This window comes from Prionailurus viverrinus, chromosome E3, assembly GCF_022837055.1.
Source record: "Prionailurus viverrinus isolate Anna chromosome E3, UM_Priviv_1.0, whole genome shotgun sequence".
In the NCBI taxonomy this organism is placed as follows: Eukaryota; Metazoa; Chordata; class Mammalia; order Carnivora; family Felidae; genus Prionailurus; species Prionailurus viverrinus.
In genome coordinates, this window is record NC_062576.1 from 8,357,891 (window position 1) to 8,376,331 (window position 18,441).

At 56.4% G+C, this 18,441-nt stretch overlaps 2 protein-coding genes across 2 annotated transcripts; both read right to left on the bottom strand.

Moving 5' to 3' along the window:
* Positions 1–932: 932 nt before the first annotated feature.
* Positions 933–6,919, bottom strand: CLDN15 (claudin 15). The gene is made up of 5 exons (XM_047838763.1): positions 5,403–6,919; positions 2,637–2,801; positions 1,607–1,688; positions 1,423–1,539; positions 933–1,339 (listed from the first exon to the last, which is right to left on the bottom strand). The coding sequence occupies exons 1-5, from the start codon at positions 5,617–5,619 to the stop codon at positions 1,219–1,221; spliced, it is 702 nt and encodes a 233-aa protein (XP_047694719.1). The 5' UTR covers positions 5,620–6,919; the 3' UTR covers positions 933–1,218.
* Positions 6,920–7,683: 764 nt separating this feature from the next.
* FIS1 (fission, mitochondrial 1) lies at positions 7,684–11,944 on the bottom strand. The gene is made up of 5 exons (XM_047838764.1): positions 11,788–11,944; positions 10,763–10,895; positions 9,137–9,213; positions 8,595–8,700; positions 7,684–8,005 (listed from the first exon to the last, which is right to left on the bottom strand). Exons 1-5 carry the CDS (start codon positions 11,830–11,832, stop codon positions 7,908–7,910), a joined length of 459 nt encoding a protein of 152 aa, XP_047694720.1. The 5' UTR covers positions 11,833–11,944; the 3' UTR covers positions 7,684–7,907.
* Between the last annotated feature and the right edge of the window lie 6,497 nt (positions 11,945–18,441).

Consider the following 18,441-nt stretch of genomic DNA (forward strand, 5'->3'; position numbering starts at 1 on the left):
ACAGGGGAAGGAGAGGCTAACCCTCTGGACTAGAAGGCTAGAGCCCGGGGGCTTACTCCCAAAGCCCTCAATGACAGGTGAATTCAGTTGACGGGAATGAGTTTGGAAAGCCAAAAATTCCAGGAAGCAGGCCAGTTGTATCTTTGGTCTTGAACAGATCGTGGTCGTACTGCTTGCTAACTGTGTAGCTTGGACAGGTCGCTTCACCTCTCTGAACCTCTTCCAGCCACTAGCCAGATGGAGGGAAGAATAAATGGGATGGTGCACCAGCCCAGTGCAGGGGCTAGGCGTGGGCGGCGGCGGGGGGGGGGGGTGTCCCTCTCCTTCCATTGGACGCCAGGCCCCTCTCTTGTGGCCTCGTTTTCCTGTCTCCCAAGCCAGCCCAGGGCCCAGTGCCATGTCTGAGCTGGACACCATCAAGTCAGACACGCACCAGCAATATGCAGGCCTCTGTGAAGAGACGTCCAAAGACTTTGCTGGAAGTTATTGAACCTTTCCCTAGAAAAATCTGGTTGATTTGACGCACAGTTTCAAAGGGCTCGTTGGTTTGTGGTGTCCACTCGTAGGCACAGCCGAAGCAAGTGTTCAAGACCAGCTGTCTCCTTGTACTGCTGTGGGAAGAGCTGAGAGTAAAGAGAGTGAGTTGTCGTCTCGGGCCGGCCAGGGGGCATCTCTGCCATTTCCGGTTTCCTCGAGGTGGGTCTTTTACCACGTCTGCTGCTCGATGACTCTTGGCCATAATCATGGGTGCCCCACTCTTGAAATCACTTGCAACCCCTCCTCTCTTTTTCGGATGAGACAGTCCGAAGGGGATAGAGAGAGGGACAGGTGGCAGCCTGAGGTCCAAGAACTGAGACGACCCTGGGGGCACCCCAGCCAACCCTTGCTTGGCCAGCCACTTCATGACACGAGCATGACACCCCCAAACCCTGAACAGTTCACAGTACAAATTTATTTCTGCATAGATCATACAGAATACAAACAGTCGGGGTCGCCTCTGCTCCCTTAACCAACCAGAGCCCAGCCCCAGAAGGTCCTGCCTCAGGAGTCCGAGGTGAGTTCTCAGGAGGCAGGTTCTCGGTCAGACGAAGGAGGCGCGGTCAGAGCCGGGCGTGGCTCGGGGGCACGGGGCGGAGTCGGGGCGTGGCCTGCAGCCCGGGGTTGGCGGGACCTCCGGCGGCTGGGAGCAGAGGCAGGGGCACGGGGTCCACGGGCCTCCTACACGTAAGCGTTCTTCCCGTATTTGCCAAAGCTGCTGTCGCCTTCTTCGTCCGAGACCGCGGGGTGCAGGGGGGCGGCGAGGCCGGGGGACCGCACCGCGGAGGCCTCGTAGGGGAGCCTGGGTCGGAGGGGCCTGGGTCAGCGGTGGGGCGACCCCGCTCCCGCCCCTCCCCCTCGCCGCCACGCGCCCGCCGTCCCTACCTGGGGGCCGGGGCCGCGTCGGGAGTGCGGCAGCAGGTGGAGCCGAGGCAGACGCCGCCCAGGATGGCGAGCAGGGAAGCGCTCCAGCCCAGGTAGAGGGCGGGGCCCAGCTCGTACCTGGGGACAGGGACGGTGAGGGCCGAGTCCCCCCCACTGCCCCCCAGGCCGGGGCTCCCACACTTACTTGGTCCCGGGATACAAGGGGTCGAAGAATTCCCGGGTGATGTTGAAGGCGTACCAGGAGATGGCCACCATCCCGCAGAAACCTGGGGAGGGAGAGGAGGGCGGCGCTCGCGCCCCAGGCCCAGCGGAGGAAGGGAGCTGGGGGAGGGCCACACGGGGGCGGCCCCGAGATCTGGACGCCCAAGAGCAAGTTGCACTCCCTCTCTTTCTTTTGCGCTCCCTAGCTCATGACTTTCTCCTCGGGTCCCGACCGCAGCCCCCCTTTCTTGCCTAGTCTCCCACGCTCTGCCCTTCCTGCCCAGCATCTTGATCACATCGTTGCCTCGTTTGGAATCTGCCCCATCCAAATCCTACCCACCCTGGAAAGTCCGGCTGTCCGGGCAATCCTCCCGCAGAGTCTGCCCCGACACCCTTTCCTTCGGCCTCCCCGACCCCCCCGGAGCCTGTGACCTGCCTCTGTCACCCAGCGCAGTGAAGGCCTGAGGCCAGTGAGACCCCTGGGCTACAGGACCAGCCTTGCCGCTCTCTGGGGGCGCCTCCAGTAAGTCACCTGAGCTTTCTGAGCCCGTTCCCACATCTGGAGAACAGGGCAAGACCCACCCTACCTCGCAGGCTGGCTGTGAGGCGATAACGTGCGCGGGCGCGTGCTTTACAGACTGACAAAGGTGCTGTTGCTGTGCGCAGTGTGCTTGCACCCCGCGCACCCCAGACTCCGGTATCCCCGGCCAGGCTGTAACCTCTGGGGGACAGTCGCTCACTCACCTTTGCTCATGCCTGGCTCCTAGTGGGGGCTCAAGAAACATTGCTGATGGATTGATTTGGGGAGCATGAGTGAGGCTGGGGTGAACGGGGAGGCAGGGAAGAGCTGAGCAGAGAGGGCGGGTGTCCCTTCAATGGGGAGGGTAAGACGCCCGCCGGAGTGGGGAGTTGGAGGCGACAGGGGACCCCGGGTCTGCTGGCGCCACTCTCAACACCCCCCCCCCCCCCCACGACAACGCAGGGCACACCCACCACCACCTTCCCCCAGTTACCAGCCAGTATGTGCAGGGCCCCTGCGACGGCGGCCAGCCTGGCCTTCCTGGAGAGCTCCATGCTCCCGATGTTTATGCAGCGCAGCCCCGCCATGCCTAGGAAGAGGCCCAGGAAGCCCAGGAAGATGGCGGTGATCATGAGCGCCCGGCAGGCCTGGAGGTACCCTGGGGAGGCGGGGCGCAGCCATGGGTCCCTAAGCTGGCCCCTTCCCCCTCCGGGGCTGAGCCAGCCCCTTACAGCCAGCCCCTGCTCGGGTCTCAGTCCATAAAGGCCCTCAAGTCCCCTCCTTCCCCTTCGGGGCCCTATTCCGCTGGAGCCCTGACGCCCCTCCTTCCTAGGGGCTCAACTCAGGCCCCGCCCCCGGTTCGGCGCACCTGCTTACTGGCTGTCTCCTTGGCACTACTGACACTTTGGCCAGTTACTGCTTTGGTCTGGGGGCCGTTCTGGGCCCTGTGGGATGTTCAGCAACATCCTTGGCCTCTACCCACTAGATGTCAGCAGGAGTCCGCTCCAAGAGGGACCATCAAAATGTCTAGACGTTGTCAATGACCCCTGGGGGACAAAGTCGCCCCCAATCGCAGCCGAGAACCACTGCTCCGTCGCGAATGACAGAAATTGCACTTGAGTACTCAGCCCCTGCCCCACATCTGCTTCTCTCTAGGTCCCACGTGGCACAGCCCCTAGACATCATGAAGTGAGCTTTCTCCTGCAGTGACCTGTAGGGGGCAGCAGTTGCCCGCGGGTTACTGGGTGGGGGCTGGTTCTGATCTGGAAAGTGGGTTATCTAGGCGAAGGACAATCCAAGCACATCTAGCTCATATACATTGGATGCCTCAGTTTCCCCTTTCGCAAAGCTGAAGGAAACGGCCAGTTTCCTTCCCGGCCCCTCTTCCCCCTTCTCTTTGATACTTGCCAACCACCCCAAGGACCTTGTTCCCCTTTCCTGGGTGGGGCCGTGCCACTGGTGCTGAAGACGCTGGGTCCCTGCCAGGAGGATGTGAAGTGGCCCGGAGTTGGCGGGTAGAGAGGAGGGACAAAGTTCTCTGGGAGCACTTTCTCACTCCCAGCCACTCCCTCTGGGGTTCCCCCCTCCCCCGTATCCTCTCTACCCAGGGCTGACCAGCCCTGGGTCCCTAGGCCGCTGTGGTAGACAAAGGAGAGATTATTGATGGGCCACGAGGGAGCGTGGGCTGGGCGGCTGTGGGGGATTAAATAATAGTCAGGACCCCCCTCGGGACCAGAGTATCCGCCAGCCTGGGTTCCGGCACCCCTACCACCTGTGGGGCTGTGGGCCGGTTAACGCTTGTGCTTGTAGTTTTCCATTTTGGGTGAAACGGTGTTGTCCGCGCCCCACGCAGCCAGGCCAGCAGAGACGGCACTGTGATGGCCTGCGTGAAGAACCATCACAACGTGGGGTGCCCTGACGACCCCCGATGCCGGGCAGCTGCCCTCCGCCCTTCCCCCTGGAGCAGACTCTTGCCCCTCCATCAGCAGTTCCAAGTGGGGCCCTTCTCGGGCCGACAGGCTCACGGCAAACGCCCCTCTTCAAACCGCGGTGTGGCTGAGGGATGGGTGAGGCGGGAAGGGCCAGTGCTGCTAAGCCGGCTGCCTGCAATGTCCCTTCTGGCCACCCGGCATTCGGGGCTTCTGGTCCAGATGGTACCCAGCTTTTATCGGGAGCTTGGGGAGGGCACGTGCCCTGCACATGGCAAATCCTGGAGAGAGGGATGAAGGCACGAAATCCCTGCTGGATCAGGAGATTCTGGGAATCGCAGGGGCACGAGAGACCCACGCAGACCCCTTAACTGCGCAGAGCATCTCTGGCGTTCCCGCAGCCCTGTTCCAAACCCAGTGTTGGCTTTAGTTCCATCCACTTCCCAGCACCTACAGTGGCGAACCGGAAGAGCACGACGGCTCCAAGGGGGGTGCGGGAGTGGCACCAAAAAGAGGACCTGGTCCTCCCCTCCTGGTCTCCGGCACGGGCCTACCGAAAAGACTCCCCCGAGGGATGCTGGGGACTACTTGGTGAACAGGAAGAAGGAAGATGCTATACCACCAAGGAGAACCTTTCTGGAACAAAAGACCTGTACGTTCTGGCCCTCCGAGAACTTCAAAAAATCCACCGCCTGAGAACACCGAACACACATGCACACACACCCCTAGCTGCTTCCACCAGACACAGCGCCGCGGGAAGTCTCGCTTGAAGAGGGCCCTTGAGAATTCGCCGTGGCAGTGGCACCGATGCCTTTTAAGGGTCTCAACGCCAAGAACCCAAGATGGGCCTCCTCTGCACCCCCACGACCCCCTGCACTCTCACCACAAAGCTGAGATGCTGAAGTCGGTCGTGTGCGCACACGGGCCAACGAGAATCACGCTACCGTCCCAGGCTGTAGCTCAACACTCACAACCATGCCACGCGCCTGTGCACGTTCCCCCGGTTTTACAGTTGGGGTGAACGAAGCTCGTTTCATCACCTGCCGGGAGCACCGAGCTGGTCAGCTGAGCCCGGCAGTCTGGCCCTGGTGCCTGCACTTGGAACCACTAGGGGTGTCACATTAGGGCAGGGGGACACGTGGGACGAGGTCTCCAGTGCGGCTCCAGATGGGGGCCGCCGGGCACTCCCAGCTCCCCGAGCTCGATCCAGGCCTCCCTTATCGGCTCGGTGCCCGAGGCCCGACCATGGGCAGCAGTCACCCTCCCCGGGGGTCTCTCCCCGCCTCCCGCCGCCCCCTGGAGCGGGCCACCCCGCTCTCTCCACCCCATACCGGAGAGGGCCAGCAAGGACGGGAACTCCCGGCAGCTGTAGACTCCCAGGGAGTCGGTGGCACAGCTAAACCAGAGGTTCTCGAAGATGGTGTTGGTGGTGATGACGCTCCCGTGCACGGTGGACACTCGCCAGTAGCTGTGTGGCAGGGTCACCCCCAGCATCAGCAGCCCCAGGGCTGCCATGAAGAAGCCGAAGATCTCCACGGCCACCGACATGGTGAGATGCAGGGCCCTGAGGGGCGCCTGGGGCCCCAGAGGAGGGGAGGGGCTGAGCCCCAAGGGAACTTGAGGGGCTTTGGCTAAGGAGGGGTGTTAAGGCAGGCTGGAGAGAAAGGTGGAGAGAGCAGGGGGGGCCAGCAGCAACCTGGGGTGCAGATCTGCCCCCACCCCCCCGGCTTCTGCCCCCTGCCCTCCCTCTGGGTTCCTGCTTCCCCGAAGGTCCGGGCAGAGGAATGAGCCCAGAGCGCCGGGCAGCTGTTGACGCGGAGATGGAGGGAAGCAACGGAACGGGCCAAAAGTCCACCCCCTCCCCCAGCCTCTGGGCTCCCCGCCCCACAAGGGGGGCGGAGAGGACTAATGGGAGTGACCAACGAACCGGATGGGGCTGAGGGGGGCCCCCATGGGAGGCACTGGGAGCAGAGGGGAAGCAGGGAAGTCGCTCTGACTCAGCTCTCACCGGGGGGCCGGAGAATGGAGCCAGGACAAGGAAAGAGAAGGTGACTGAGAGACCGGGGCCACGGACAGACCTTTCGCGGGGCAGGATCCGGGGAGCGGAGCCCCCCTCCTGGATGTTGGTGAGAACAATTTAAGAAACTCCAAAGACTTAGGGTTCGGGCTACTGAGTCACCGAAGAAGATTAAGGTTGAGTAAGGCATCAGGGCGTCTGGCGGAACCCGCGGCTCTGGAGTCCAGTCAACCTGGATTCAAACCAGACCCACCATCTACCAGAGCCACAAGGGCCTGGAGTCTGAGCCCCTCGGGCTTGTTCCTGCTTCTGTGAACTAGAACTGGCTCCCTCACCGCTGTGACCCCAGATCAAAAGCTCCCTGCACGTGGAAACTGCTCCATCCTCGGGGACCACTCTGGCTCCGGGTGCCGCGGGCACAGGGTGAGGCCACCAGTGGGTTGCTTCCCTCCAAACTTCAACTTCTTGAACTTGAATTTCCCCCCTCGTCGGGTTGATCTTTGACTCTCGGCAACAAGCTTGATCTCGCTGCCAAGGGCCACCAAGGGGGATAAATCACAGGCCCAGAACGTGATCCTGTGGCTAATCTAAGCAGCTCAGTTATCAGAACTGTCGCCAGCTCTATTAATTATGATGGGTTAGAAACCGCCGGGCCCCAACCCCAAGCCGAGGCTGAGCACCTGTCCTGGTGCAGACAGTATCATTTCCTGCCTCAAGGCCACAGCCAGGGCAGCTCTGGTTCTCCTCTGGCAAGCGCAGCAGGGGCTTGGTCTCCAGGGGTAGGGGGGAACTGATGCTACCCCCCAGGCAGTCACAGGGGACATCAAGGAGCCGAAGGGCATCCCATCACCCCCCTCCCCATGTCAGGCTCCTCTGCGCTCCCCTCAGGTGCCTCTGCCCCAACCCCCCCCCCTCGCCCCAAGCCAGGCTGGCTTGGCTGTGGAACGAGAGGTATGTGGTGAAGCAAGACGGGCCCACGCTGAGCCTGGCACCGGGCGGGTGTGGGGCAAAGCAGGCTGGGTGGGGACTGGGTCCTGACCTTCCATCTTGGAGCCTATGACTGGGATGTCCTGGGTTTGCAACCTTTCTCAAGAACCTGAGGAGTCCTCGCCGAAGGCCCAGCCCTGCCCCTGGGCGGTGGCCCCTCCCCAGGAGAGGACGGGGAGGAGGGGGCGCAGGAAGACAAAGGGAGAGAAGGGTGGAGGTTTGGGAGGAAACCGAGTGGGGGCCCCCCCTGGTGTGGAAAACTCCACGTGCTAAGAGGCAGCTGTGTGGGTCAGAGGAGACAGGAGACATAAATCCTGGCCTGTCCCCTCAGCTCTTCCCTTCCCGCCTCCCATCACTGCTTTCTCCCAGGATTCCAGCACCGTGCAAAGGCCACGTCCCGTGTCCCTGTGTCCCCATGCTACCTACCACTGCTTTGGGGGAGGGGAAGGAAGGAAGGGTGTGGGCTCTGGGCAGCTTGGCGGACAAAGGCGAACCCCACACCAGCCTGGGGGCGGGTAGGAGTAGGAAGGTGAGCAGGAAAGGACCACGGGTGACCCCCACCTTTGGGCCCAGTGGAGCCCGCCCCGTCTTCCACACAGACACAGCGGTTCCGAGCCAAAGCCCAGTTTTATTTACACTCATCGCGGAGCACGTGGTTTGGGGCTATTGGACAGGTCTCTGGGGAGAGGAGGCCGAAGGCAGAGGGCAGTGATGGGGTACAGGGGAAGGGACGGAAAGGATGGACGGCCACCCCCCCCACCCCCCCTTCGAACGTCCTCCACAGGCTCCCAGACATCCCTGGGCAGAGGCAGAGGCGGAGGCGCGGTCTCCTTTAGGATTTGGACTTGGATACAGCAAGTCCGATGAGTCCAGCCAGTCCCGCCACGCCCAGGGCCATCCCTCCAACAATGGCCATGCCCACTAGTCCGTCTGGGGAAGGGAAAAGGGAGACTGTCAGGAGCCCAGCCCCCACAGGGACCCTGCCCGGTGCGCCTCTTCCCCTGGAGTCATGAGGCAAGGGACTCCAAGGCGTACAGAAAGAAGGGACTGAGGGACTGAGGAGGATGTGCCTGGAGCGGGGGAAGGGGTCCTTTAAAGGGAGACCAGAGAGGGGGCGCCTGGGTGGCTCAGTCGGTTGCGCGTCCGACTTCAGCTCAGGTCGTGGTCTCGAGGTTTGTGGGTTCGAGCCCCGCATCGGGCTCTGTGCTGACAGCTTAGAGCCTGGAGCCTGCTTTGGATTCTGGGTCTCCCTCTCTGTGCCCCTCACCTGTTCACATTCTGTCTCTCCCTCTCACAAAAACAAATAAACATTAAAAAAAAGTATCTTCTGAAGGGCAAATTTAAAAAAATTAAATAAATACAAAATAAAGGGAGACCAGAGAGCCCAGGCGTGGGGGAAGGAAGACGACTTGGCGAAGAGCAGAGAGGTGCCCTGGGAGGACAGGACGAGGGGGCCAGGGAGACAGGCAGGCAAGGGGAGCGGGGAGCAGGGGGGTGGGGGGCCGAGGGGAAGGTTCACCTTTCTTCATGGCCTTGTCAATAAGCTGCTCCAGTTCCTTGGCCTGGTTGTTCTGGGGCTCTGTCTGCAGCAGCCCCCGCACATACTTTAGTGCCTTCTCATATTCCTGCGCTCAGGGAAAACACAGACACACACACCCCCAGTATTCCAGCCTCTTCCAGCCCCTCAGAGGGACCTGCACTTGCCCCGGAGGCTCCTCCCTCCACCCCCACCTCCTCCCTCCCTCCGGCCCCACCCAACGGAGTAGAGTCCACAAACAACCCCAACTGTGTGGGGGTGATAAGCCTGGGGAGATAACCACCCAAGGCTCGGGGCTGCACCCCAATCCTGAGGTCACCCACACCCTTGGCACCTGGATCTTCTGTCCCTCACCTTCCCTCGGCGTCAGGACCCGTCGCCTTGCACCTCTGTACCCGACACCCCCCCTGCCCACTTGCCCTGTCCGGCCTCCCTGACGGCCAGGGCTCTACCCTGGAGGGGAAATGACGGGTGGGGTGGCCCACCCGGAGAGGGAGGGGGGAAGGAGGGGGCTGCCGCCTTACCTTGAGCCGGTAGTTCCCCACAGCCAGGTAGAAAACATAATCCCGCTGCTCCTCTTTGCTCCCGTTGGGCAGCAGCTCTGGGGAGGGTGGCGGCAAGAGGGTGAAACCTGCTCCTCTCCTCTCCTAGTGCCTGTGTCCCAGAGACCCCCTCCACTCTCCGAATCCCTGTACGACCCCGGGACAAAGTCACCGTGCTGAGCTTCCGTTTCAGCTCTGGCCCTTCTTGGCTTCCCAGTCAGGGCTCCGGGGCAGCACAAACCCAGGCTGCCAAATACCCCGGTGATGAACGCCCTGGTTTCAACACTATATAGTCAGCTCTAGTTCCTCTAAGTGAACTGGAAGGAAACTGAGGCACCGGAGAAGCCAAAGGTACCCGCTGTGTGTTCTCACTGTAGCTGTTTGCTGCCCAGATTGGGGTTAAAATAAATTTGCACTCCCCCCGCTTTAAAAAATCAGCTCAAAACTCCCCTTCAATTAGCATTCTCTGAATGACCCCCGCCTGACTCTATCTTAATTCAGTGACTTCGCAGAGGCTTCTGTACAATTTGGGGCTAAGTAGCTTTGCAGGTGTTCATAAATCTTCCCCAGTGCCCGTACTTTCTCCTCAGCTAGAAGTGGCAGCGCTCAGAGACATCTTCTACAGGTATGCCCTGCAGTAAAGGAAGCCTGAGAAACCCGAATTAGCAACTTAGGCAGATGCCGGTGAGGTTATTTGCATTTAAAAAGATTCTTATTTTGGGGCGCCTGGGTGGCGCAGTCGGTTAAGGCAGTCGGTTAAGGGTCCGACTTCAGCCAGGTCACGATCTCGCGGTCCGGGAGTTCGAGCCCCGCGTCGGGCTCTGGGCTGATGGCTCAGAGCCTGGAGCCTGTTTCCGATTCTGTGTCTCCCTCTCTCTCTGCCCCTCCCCCGTTCATGCTCTGTCTCTCTCTGTCCCAAAACTAAATAAACGTTGGAAAAAAAAAAAAAAAGATTCTTATTTTTATAGGTTCACAATAGCCATCCTTCGCTAGTGTACTGTTTGCTTCCACGTGAATACTTGGCCAAGAGAAAGCGGGTACAGGGTACAGAGAAATCTGAAGGTCAAGTTGGCCTCTGACAAAACAGTGACCTATCGAAAACCAACGGGAGACAGGATTCCAATCAAAAAAGCACCATCTGCTCGCAGGTTTGCACTAATCCCATGCCACCCTCACGAAAGGTTTTCAACTGCTGCTGAATAAGCAACATGGTGGGGCCAAAGAGCAAGGGCCTGGGACACACAAGACAGGAGCTTCTAGTCCTAATTCGGCCATTAATCCATCAGCTGTGTCACCTCAGACCAGTCACCCTCCTTCTGTCAGACTGCCAGATCGCTGAGTCCTGGGGGGAGTGACATGCCATGGTTCTGTCTGGCTAAACGGTGATGACGCCACAAGCAAACTGGGCGAAGCCAGGCCAGGGTGCAGCCCTCTGTTGCAGTGCGTTTACTGGCAAATAACTGTGAGGTGACAGCTACAGGGTCCCATGTCGACACAGGATCCCAGCACTCGAGATGGAGGGAGGGAAGGAGGCCACGGTGGTTGGGAAGGGCAGGACGGACCCGAAGGCCACTGGGAAGGGGAGGGTCGGGTAGCCTAGCACCTCACCCTCCAGTAGTGCGATGCCTTTGCGGATGTCGTCATTGTACTTGCTTCGCACCAGGCACCAGGCGTACTCAAACTGCGTGCTCTTGGACACGGAGCCTCCTGCCTTCTCAGACTGAAATTTCTTTTCAAACTTCTGCCACAAGAGAGGAGAGGAGTCATTTAGCAAGGAAGGGACGAACCATTCTCTACCAGGCCCTGGGTGTCCATTTCCCAGCTACACTCCATCTTCCCCAGTCTCTGTCACGTTTCCCTCGCGGGCCTTGGCATCCGGCATCCCGGCTTCCGCCATCTCCATCCCTGGGATCCAGGTACTCTGCTTCTTGGCAGCAGGCAGCAGGGTGTCTCCCCCCGACACTACCCCTGTCCACTTCCCTCCCCCTAGTGGTACCGAGCGGAGATGCCACCTGGTGGCGGCTCCAGGCACCGCCGGCGAAGCAGCTGACCCCGAGCGGCTGGCTGAACAGTAAACACGCTGTCCGAACAGCTCAACAACAGCCCACGCCGTCCCTCGTCGGTGGCTGCTTCCCCCAGCCAGCCCCACCCGGCTGGGTCTGGGCCTTTTCTTATCTGCTAGGTGGGAATAAGAGTAGTGCCCACTTCCTAGAGCTACAAGGATTGAGATATCGCCGGCAATGCACTTAGCACCGTGCCGGTTTCGGTGAGTAACATCTGAAACTTCATGCTAGTCGCTGTATTCCCCTGTCACCGAAGGAACACTCAAACACAGGTGTCCGCACCCTGACCTCCTAACTCCTGCACGCACTCAGAACTGGTCACTCTTTCCACGCCAGACTCCAGGCCCCGAGTCTGGGGCGTGGTGGTGCAGGAAACTACAAGTCCCATTGGCCTCCGGGACAAAGAAGAGCCTCTGGGCAGGAGCCGGACGCTGCAGAGGGTGCCGGGAGCCGTAGTTCGGCCTCCCTAGGAGAGCCTGGTGCTGGGTAGAGGGTCTGGCCCCACTCGGGCTCTCCTCAGGACCCGCCCGTCCGAATGTTCCCTCTCCCTCCCTCGGGGCCAGGCCTCACCAGCAGGTCGTCCACAGACACCAGCTCGTTCAGTACGGCCTCCATGGCCGCCGCCCCTGCAATCCTTACACCTAGGTCGCTACTGTGCCACCGTCTCCATGGCCCACTGGTAGGGCCGGAGAGCCGCTTCCGTCGTCCGGCGGAAGCGAGCCCCCTCCCCACGCAGAGCCAATCACCTCATGTTGCTGATGCCGAGCCCGCCCCGCCGCCGGGGGATGCCCCGCCCCTTCCTTCCGGCGCCCTCGGCGCACGGGTTGGGGCACTAATGCGCAAGCTCCGCCCGACCCCCTTCCCTCTCCACCTGCGGAGGGCTCACGCTGCAACTCCGAGTCCCCCGTTCGTCCTCCCGAGTTCCCTGTATGTTCCTTCATTCACCGAGGTTGCCTTAATAAAGTTTGGAACTGTGTCTTGTAGCTGGCCCTTGGGCTCAGAAACAGCAGAAAGAAGTTGGAGGACCCGGCTTGATCTAAACCTTCTTCCCCTCCGGCCCCACCCCCTCTAGGCCTAGGAACCCGGAGGCTATGTGACATTTCGGTGCCTGTAACAAAATCATAACTGGTCCCAAGGTTTTTAGGGCCTCTGCTGACCCTTACAAGAGGACTGACAACTGGACCTGTCAACATACACCCAGAAACCGCAGTGCATACGCATAGGGGATAATACGGAAATCTTTAAATGGGAATTTAAAGTTGTTACCCCATTACTTGCAGACAGGGTCCAATCTTTTAATACTTAGATAAAGCATCCTCCGGGTGTGCCTGAGAGGGAGCATCGGCCGTGGGGCACGCGCGCGGCGAGGAACAATCAAAACATGGGAAAGGTAAATGTCCACTCCTCTGGTTCCTGTGCTGTGCAGTGATGGGACTGGGTAGGTAGTGACTTTCGAATTCTTTTCACCTTGACCCACAGTGCTCCAGTGCACATTACAATGTAAGTTCCATGAGGGCACAGATAGGCTCTTGTTCATTTGTGCGTCTCCAGCACCTGACACAAGATCAACGTCCAATGAATATGTGTTAAATATACATGAAATAAAGCGAACAAAAGTAAATAGGGCAGTGCAGATGCAGGAGATTATCATCCAAACATCTTTCGTGTTTGCAAAGCTCTTTTAATTTTTTTTTTTTTTAATTCTCATAGTAGCCTTGTGAGTTAGGTAGGCAAGAATTATTCTTCTCTATTGAGCTCAAGACAGTTGAAATGACTGATATGAGGAGTCCCATTAAAAGATAAAGGAGAGGGTAGAACAAGCTCATAAGTACACTCTAGCTATTCATCTTTAAAAACCTCAGGCCTAAATTTGTAATTTTTTGCTGGTTTACAATAGAGGACTCCCCTTAAGCAGCAGGGTGAACTAGAGAGAAACAATTGGCTTTAACTTAAAATCTAAAAGGCAGGGCAACACTGAGAAACCATTTGTTAGATAGTACAGTAGGAAAATTAAAAATAAAACCCCGCAAACTACCACCAGTGCTGCTGACAGTACACACTGGTTTCACTGTCTTGGCTAGCGGCCAGTATTTTTAATTCACACTATTTGTCTGTTTGCAGTCACACACTTGTGTGATAACCTGATGAATGCCACCCTCCCATTAGAGGCTGGAAGCTACACGACAGCAGGGTCTGTGTCTATATTGCCCATATTATACCCCTAGAGCTCAACGCAGTGCCTACCACTAGTAGATACTCAATTTGTAATTGTTGTGTAAATAAATACTGCAGTCGCCATCATTAACTTTTTGGAAAGCAATGAGGGAGTATGTAGTAAAAGCTACAAGATGTAATATTACTTCACTGGTAATCTGTGAAATGGTCAACAAAAGCAAAAAACAAAAAACAAAAAACAAAACAAAAAAAAAAAAAAAGGAAAAAGGAAAAGGAAGCCATGAAGATATTCATTCCTGCATTATCTTTGGAGGTAAACAGACAACAAAAGCTCCAGGGAATTGTTTTATTAAATGATGACACATCGATATAACAAAATAACACACAGCCTGAAAGTCAGAGTCATCTGGACTCTTTGGACGTGGATGGTAATATTCAAAACAAAACGAAAAAGCATGCACTTCTCAAATTTGGTCCTGTAAGTGGTCAGAAAGGAAGCTGACATTTTTTGTTGCTGTTAGTGGGACTAAAACCTAGAGTTGGTACTTGTTAGCACACTCTGGGCCCTGGGCCCCTCCCTTGACTACAGTATTAGCTGCAAGCCTGCTCTGGTCTTTTGCCCTACAGCTTCTTGTTAGTGGGCAGCCCACGAAAAGAGCTCAGCAAACACCCACTAAACAGGATTCCACTATTTGTGTTCCTCGAGTCTCCTGTGATCGCTCACCCACACTTCCCACTTTCCTCTGCTATCCAATCAGAAAGTCCTATCCACCGCAAGCTCATCCATCCATCCATCCATCCATCCATCCAACAAACAGTAGTTTGAGGCCTACGTGTGCCAGGCACTCTTCTGAGTGCTGGGCAAGAGAAATGAACTAAACTGACACAGTCCTTCTCTCACACGAGTTCCATCTCCATGGAAGAGACAAGCCTGCTAACGAATAAATGAATTATCAGCCCACCTCCGCCTCCATTCTGTCACCATACTTCATACATACTTCAGATTTTTTCCTCCTCCAACCCCGCCTGGCTGCCAGTTGTACTTTAAAGTGCAAATCAGGGCTGAGTAAAACGCCGTCTGGGCTACGCAGAACATTGTGCAAATGTCTTATCACGCACGTGAAGCCCGTCAGGGTCGCCCCTGCTTACCTTTCCAGCTTTATCTCCTGGCACCCACCCGTCCTGCACGCCGAGACGTTTTCCTGGCAGCCACCTTTCTTCCAGCCGGAACGCTCTCCGTTCACCAAACACCGGAGTGCCAACAGGGCAGGCGACTGCCAGCCCCGGGGCCGTCACGCCTCCCGGACAGCTTTCTTCTATCCGGTCCCCGCGCCTCCAGCTCCTCGGAGGTATAGCGTTTACCACCCAGCCCTTCAGTCCTTGATGTGGACAGGGACTGGGTCTCGTTCATTTCTCTGTCAAAGGCCAGGCACCCAAGCATCCTTCGTGGGGTGAACGAAAGAGTAACCACTGGCGCTGAGAACTACGGAGACATTTGCACTTCCGGGTGGCGGTTAAATTGGCTCCCGAGGAAGGGAGGAGCGGATGCCTTCTCCGGGGCTACTCTAGGAAGAGGGCTCGGTGGTCCCGGAGGACCCGCGGAGCCGCAGGGAGAACGTCTGCGCAGTCGCCGCCTCCTCGGGGAGGCGGGGCCGAGCCGAGCCCGGCGGGGGGGCGGGGCGGGACGCCGATGGCCAATTAACGGGCGCGGCTCCGAGAGAGAGGCGGAGCGTGGCGCGATTTGCAGGCGCGGTGGTGGGCGCCAAGGCCTGGGACTTTGGAAGCTCTTCCCCTGTCTCTGTGACCCCGGGGTGACCGAAGTGCTCCCTGCTAGCTGTTGCCCCAGAGATTTTTCTCTGCAAACTAAAATTTACGTGCTGTCTCCTTTAGAGTCTGTCTCGGTTCAAAAGTGTGTGATGGATTGGTACACACAAACCCGACGTGCACACGAATCGCCTGGAATCTTGTTAAAAATGCAGTCTGATTCAGTAGGGCTAGGATGAAGCCCAAGGTCTTGCATTTCTAAGAAGCTCCCACAGGAGGCTGATGCTGTAGATTTTCTAAGACGCTTTCAGGAGCAAAAGTGTGAAACTTTGTCAAAGTGCAGTCTCTGGACCATCAGCATGGGCATCACCTGGGAATTCTTTAGAAATGCAGATAATTGGGGCGCCTGGGGGCGCTCAATGGCTTAAACCTCCTGCTTCAGCAGTGAGGTCGTGCTCTCACAGTTAGTGGTTTCAAGCTCTGCTTCCCGCTTTCTGCTCTCAGCACAGAGCCTGCTTTAGATCCTCTCTCTCTCTCTGCCCGCTTCCATTTGTTTGCTTTCTCTCTCAAAAATAAACGCTAAAAAAAAAAAAAAAAAAAAAAAATGCAGATAGGGGCGCCTGGGTGGCTCAGTTGGTTAGGCGACCGGCTTCCGCTCAGGTCATGATCTCACAGTTTGTGAGTTCGAGCCCCGCTTCGGGCTCTGTGCTGACAGCTCAGAGCCTGCAGCCTATTTCAGATTCTGTGTCTCCCCCTCTCTCTACCCCCTCCCCTGCTCACGCTCTGTGTCTCTCTGTCTCTCATTAATAAATAAACTTAATTTTTTTTTTTTAAATGCAGGCTATTGGATTTCACACGCACTGAATCACAAAGTCTGCTGGGGGGTGGGGGGGCAGCAGTTGGTGTTTCTACGAGCCCTATGGGTAAAAAAAAATTTTTTTTCTTTTAGAGAGAGTGTGGGCAAGCCAGGGAGAGGGGCAGAGGGAGAGAGAATCTCAAGCAGGCTCCATGCTCAGCGGAAGCCCAAAGCAGCCCTCCAGCCCACGACCCTGGGATCATGACCTGAGCCAAAATCAAGAGCTGGATGTTCAGCCGTTCAACCGACTGAGCCACCCAGGTGCCCATCCTATGGGTAATTTTGATGCACACTGGACTTCGAGAACCAGTGGGCAGTGGAAGAGGCCAACTGAGTCTCAACTGTCTATAGACTTGTGACCGTGGTCAATTTGCTGTAATCTAGCTAAGCTTCAGTTTCTTCAGCTGAAAAATCAGGATAAAAATCCTAATGCCTTCCTAGGGAATCTGTAGTGAGAAGGAAATGTGAGATGATGAAAATAAAGAACTTGGCACACAGAACAAGCAATTTATAACGGTTAAGCTATCATTACCATTCAAATGGATGAAAACCCACCTGGCCTGTGGTGGTAGGAAAGTCTTCAGGGAAGAAATGTGAGTTGACATTTGAACCAGGGTCTTGAAGGATAGGAATGCCAGGTGGAGAAGGTGAGAAAAGGTATTCTAGGCACAGGGAGCACTCTAGGTAGTCTCCAGGAGAAGGCCAGGTGTGGGACGGAGAGTGTTGTGGGGGGACTACCGGAGAGGTGGCTGCAGAATAAATCACAGAGAACTTGTGTGCCGCGCGGTGATAGTTACACTTCATTTTTTTTAGGCAGAGAAAATGGCTTTCCAAGAAGGACAGGATCTGCCGTATTTATGAGAAATGGCAAATCTTACAACTGTAGTGGGGAGGCTGTCCTGAGGGGCAGGGAGACGGTTTGAAAGAGATAGTGTTAGGTCAGGCCAGAATCAATGAAGACAGGCTAAGGCCCTGGCAATGAAAGTAACAGGAAAAGAGTAGGAGGAAATGTTTCTCTGAGGAAATGAACAGAACTTGGTGACCAAATGGATGTGGAAGACGAGGGAGTGCTTCTAGATTTCTAGCTTGGTGTAAGATTGAACCATTCTTTAAATATGTAGAAGGAAAAAGAGGTAAATAGAGATTGTACAAATAGAAGCCAGAACTCCAGGGGCTGGAGAACCTTCCCAAGTAGTCAGAAGAGAAGAGAGGCAAGGAGATAAGAAGTAGACATAGGAGCTGCCCAAAAAAAGTCCAGGAAAGTTGGTGTCTTGAGAGCCAAGAGAGATGTCAGTAGATGCCAGTGGACAATTATTTTAAAGGTTGCAGAGACACGGGGCGCCTGGGTGGCTCAGTCGGTTAAGCGTCCGACATTGACTCAAGTCATGAGCTCGCAGTTCATGGGTTCGAGCCCTGTGTCGGGCCCTGTGCTGACAGCTCAGAGCCTGGAGCCTGCTTCCGATTCTGTATCTCCCTCTCTCTCTCTCCCTCCCTGCTTGCGCACTCTCTCTCTCTCTCTCTCTCTCAAAAAAATAAACATTAAAAACATTTTTTTTTAAGTGCACAAACATTAAGTAGGATGAGGACCAAAACTAGGCCATTAGATTTGACAATAGTTGGTCATTTGTGGTGAACTGATGGGGAGTAATTTCACTAGTGTGATAAGGACAGGAAAAGATTTTTTGAAGGAGGCATGGGCAGGGAGAGGCAGAGTGAGCATATGGAAAAATAACCTTTTTTAAATGTTTATTTCTGAGAGGGAGAGACAGAATGGGAGTGGGGGAGGAGCAGAGAGCGAGGGAGACACAGAATCCAAAGCAGACTCAGGCTCTGAGCTGTCCCCACAGACCTGACTGGAACTCACGAACTTCGAGACCATGACCTGAGCCGAAATCAGACACTCCACCGACTGAGCCACCCAGGCACCCCAAGAGGCATTTTTTTCAGACAACAGATGTACCTTAAATTAAACTATTTAGGTATCATGTTCCTGCTTGTCTATTCTGGAAATAACATCACCTTTGCCATTTACCCCTTTGGTTTTAGGTTTTGGGAAAGAGAAGAAGAAGGAAAATTCAGAAGGAGGCAAGAGAATTTTCTGGGTCAGTGAATTTTCATTCATTTTGTTTAGCAATGAATTCAAGCTGCCGAAAAAGGATCGAGAGCATCTTTTACCCCAACCTCGTACGCCGTCCTTGTCCGACCCTGAGCGACTGGGCTAAGACTCTAGGAATTCTTTCAGGACCCCACTGACCTTCCAGAATGTGGCTATATATGTCACCAACGATGAGTGGAGTTGCTTGGACCGGGGCCAGGGGCCCTTTTCCCAGAATGTTATGGGTTTACTGGGTAAAGATTCTGCCATATAGGGAGGAAGGTTTTGCATTTTTGTTGTAATTCACATTCACTGCTGAGGCATCCAGTGGCTC

Excerpts from the sequence above, each read along its gene's own strand:
- CLDN15 (XM_047838763.1), bottom strand. The coding sequence starts at position 5,619 with ATGTCGGTGGCCGTGGAGATCTTCGGCTTCTTCATGGCAGCCCTGGGG. Across the intron at positions 2,802-5,402 it reads GTCCTTGCTGGCCCTCTCCG|GGTACCTCCAGGCCTGCCGG; the intron begins GTATGGGGTGGA and ends CCGCCTCCCCAG. Across the intron at positions 1,689-2,636 it reads GGCCCTGCACATACTGGCTG|GTTTCTGCGGGATGGTGGCC; the intron begins GTAACTGGGGGA and ends CTCCCTCCCCAG.
- FIS1 (XM_047838764.1), bottom strand. The coding sequence starts at position 11,832 with ATGGAGGCCGTACTGAACGAGCTGGTGTCTGTGGACGACCTGCTG. Across the intron at positions 10,896-11,787 it reads TGTCTGTGGACGACCTGCTG|AAGTTTGAAAAGAAATTTCA; the intron begins GTGAGGCCTGGC and ends CTCTTGTGGCAG. Across the intron at positions 8,701-9,136 it reads TGGGGAACTACCGGCTCAAG|GAATATGAGAAGGCACTAAA; the intron begins GTAAGGCGGCAG and ends CCCTGAGCGCAG.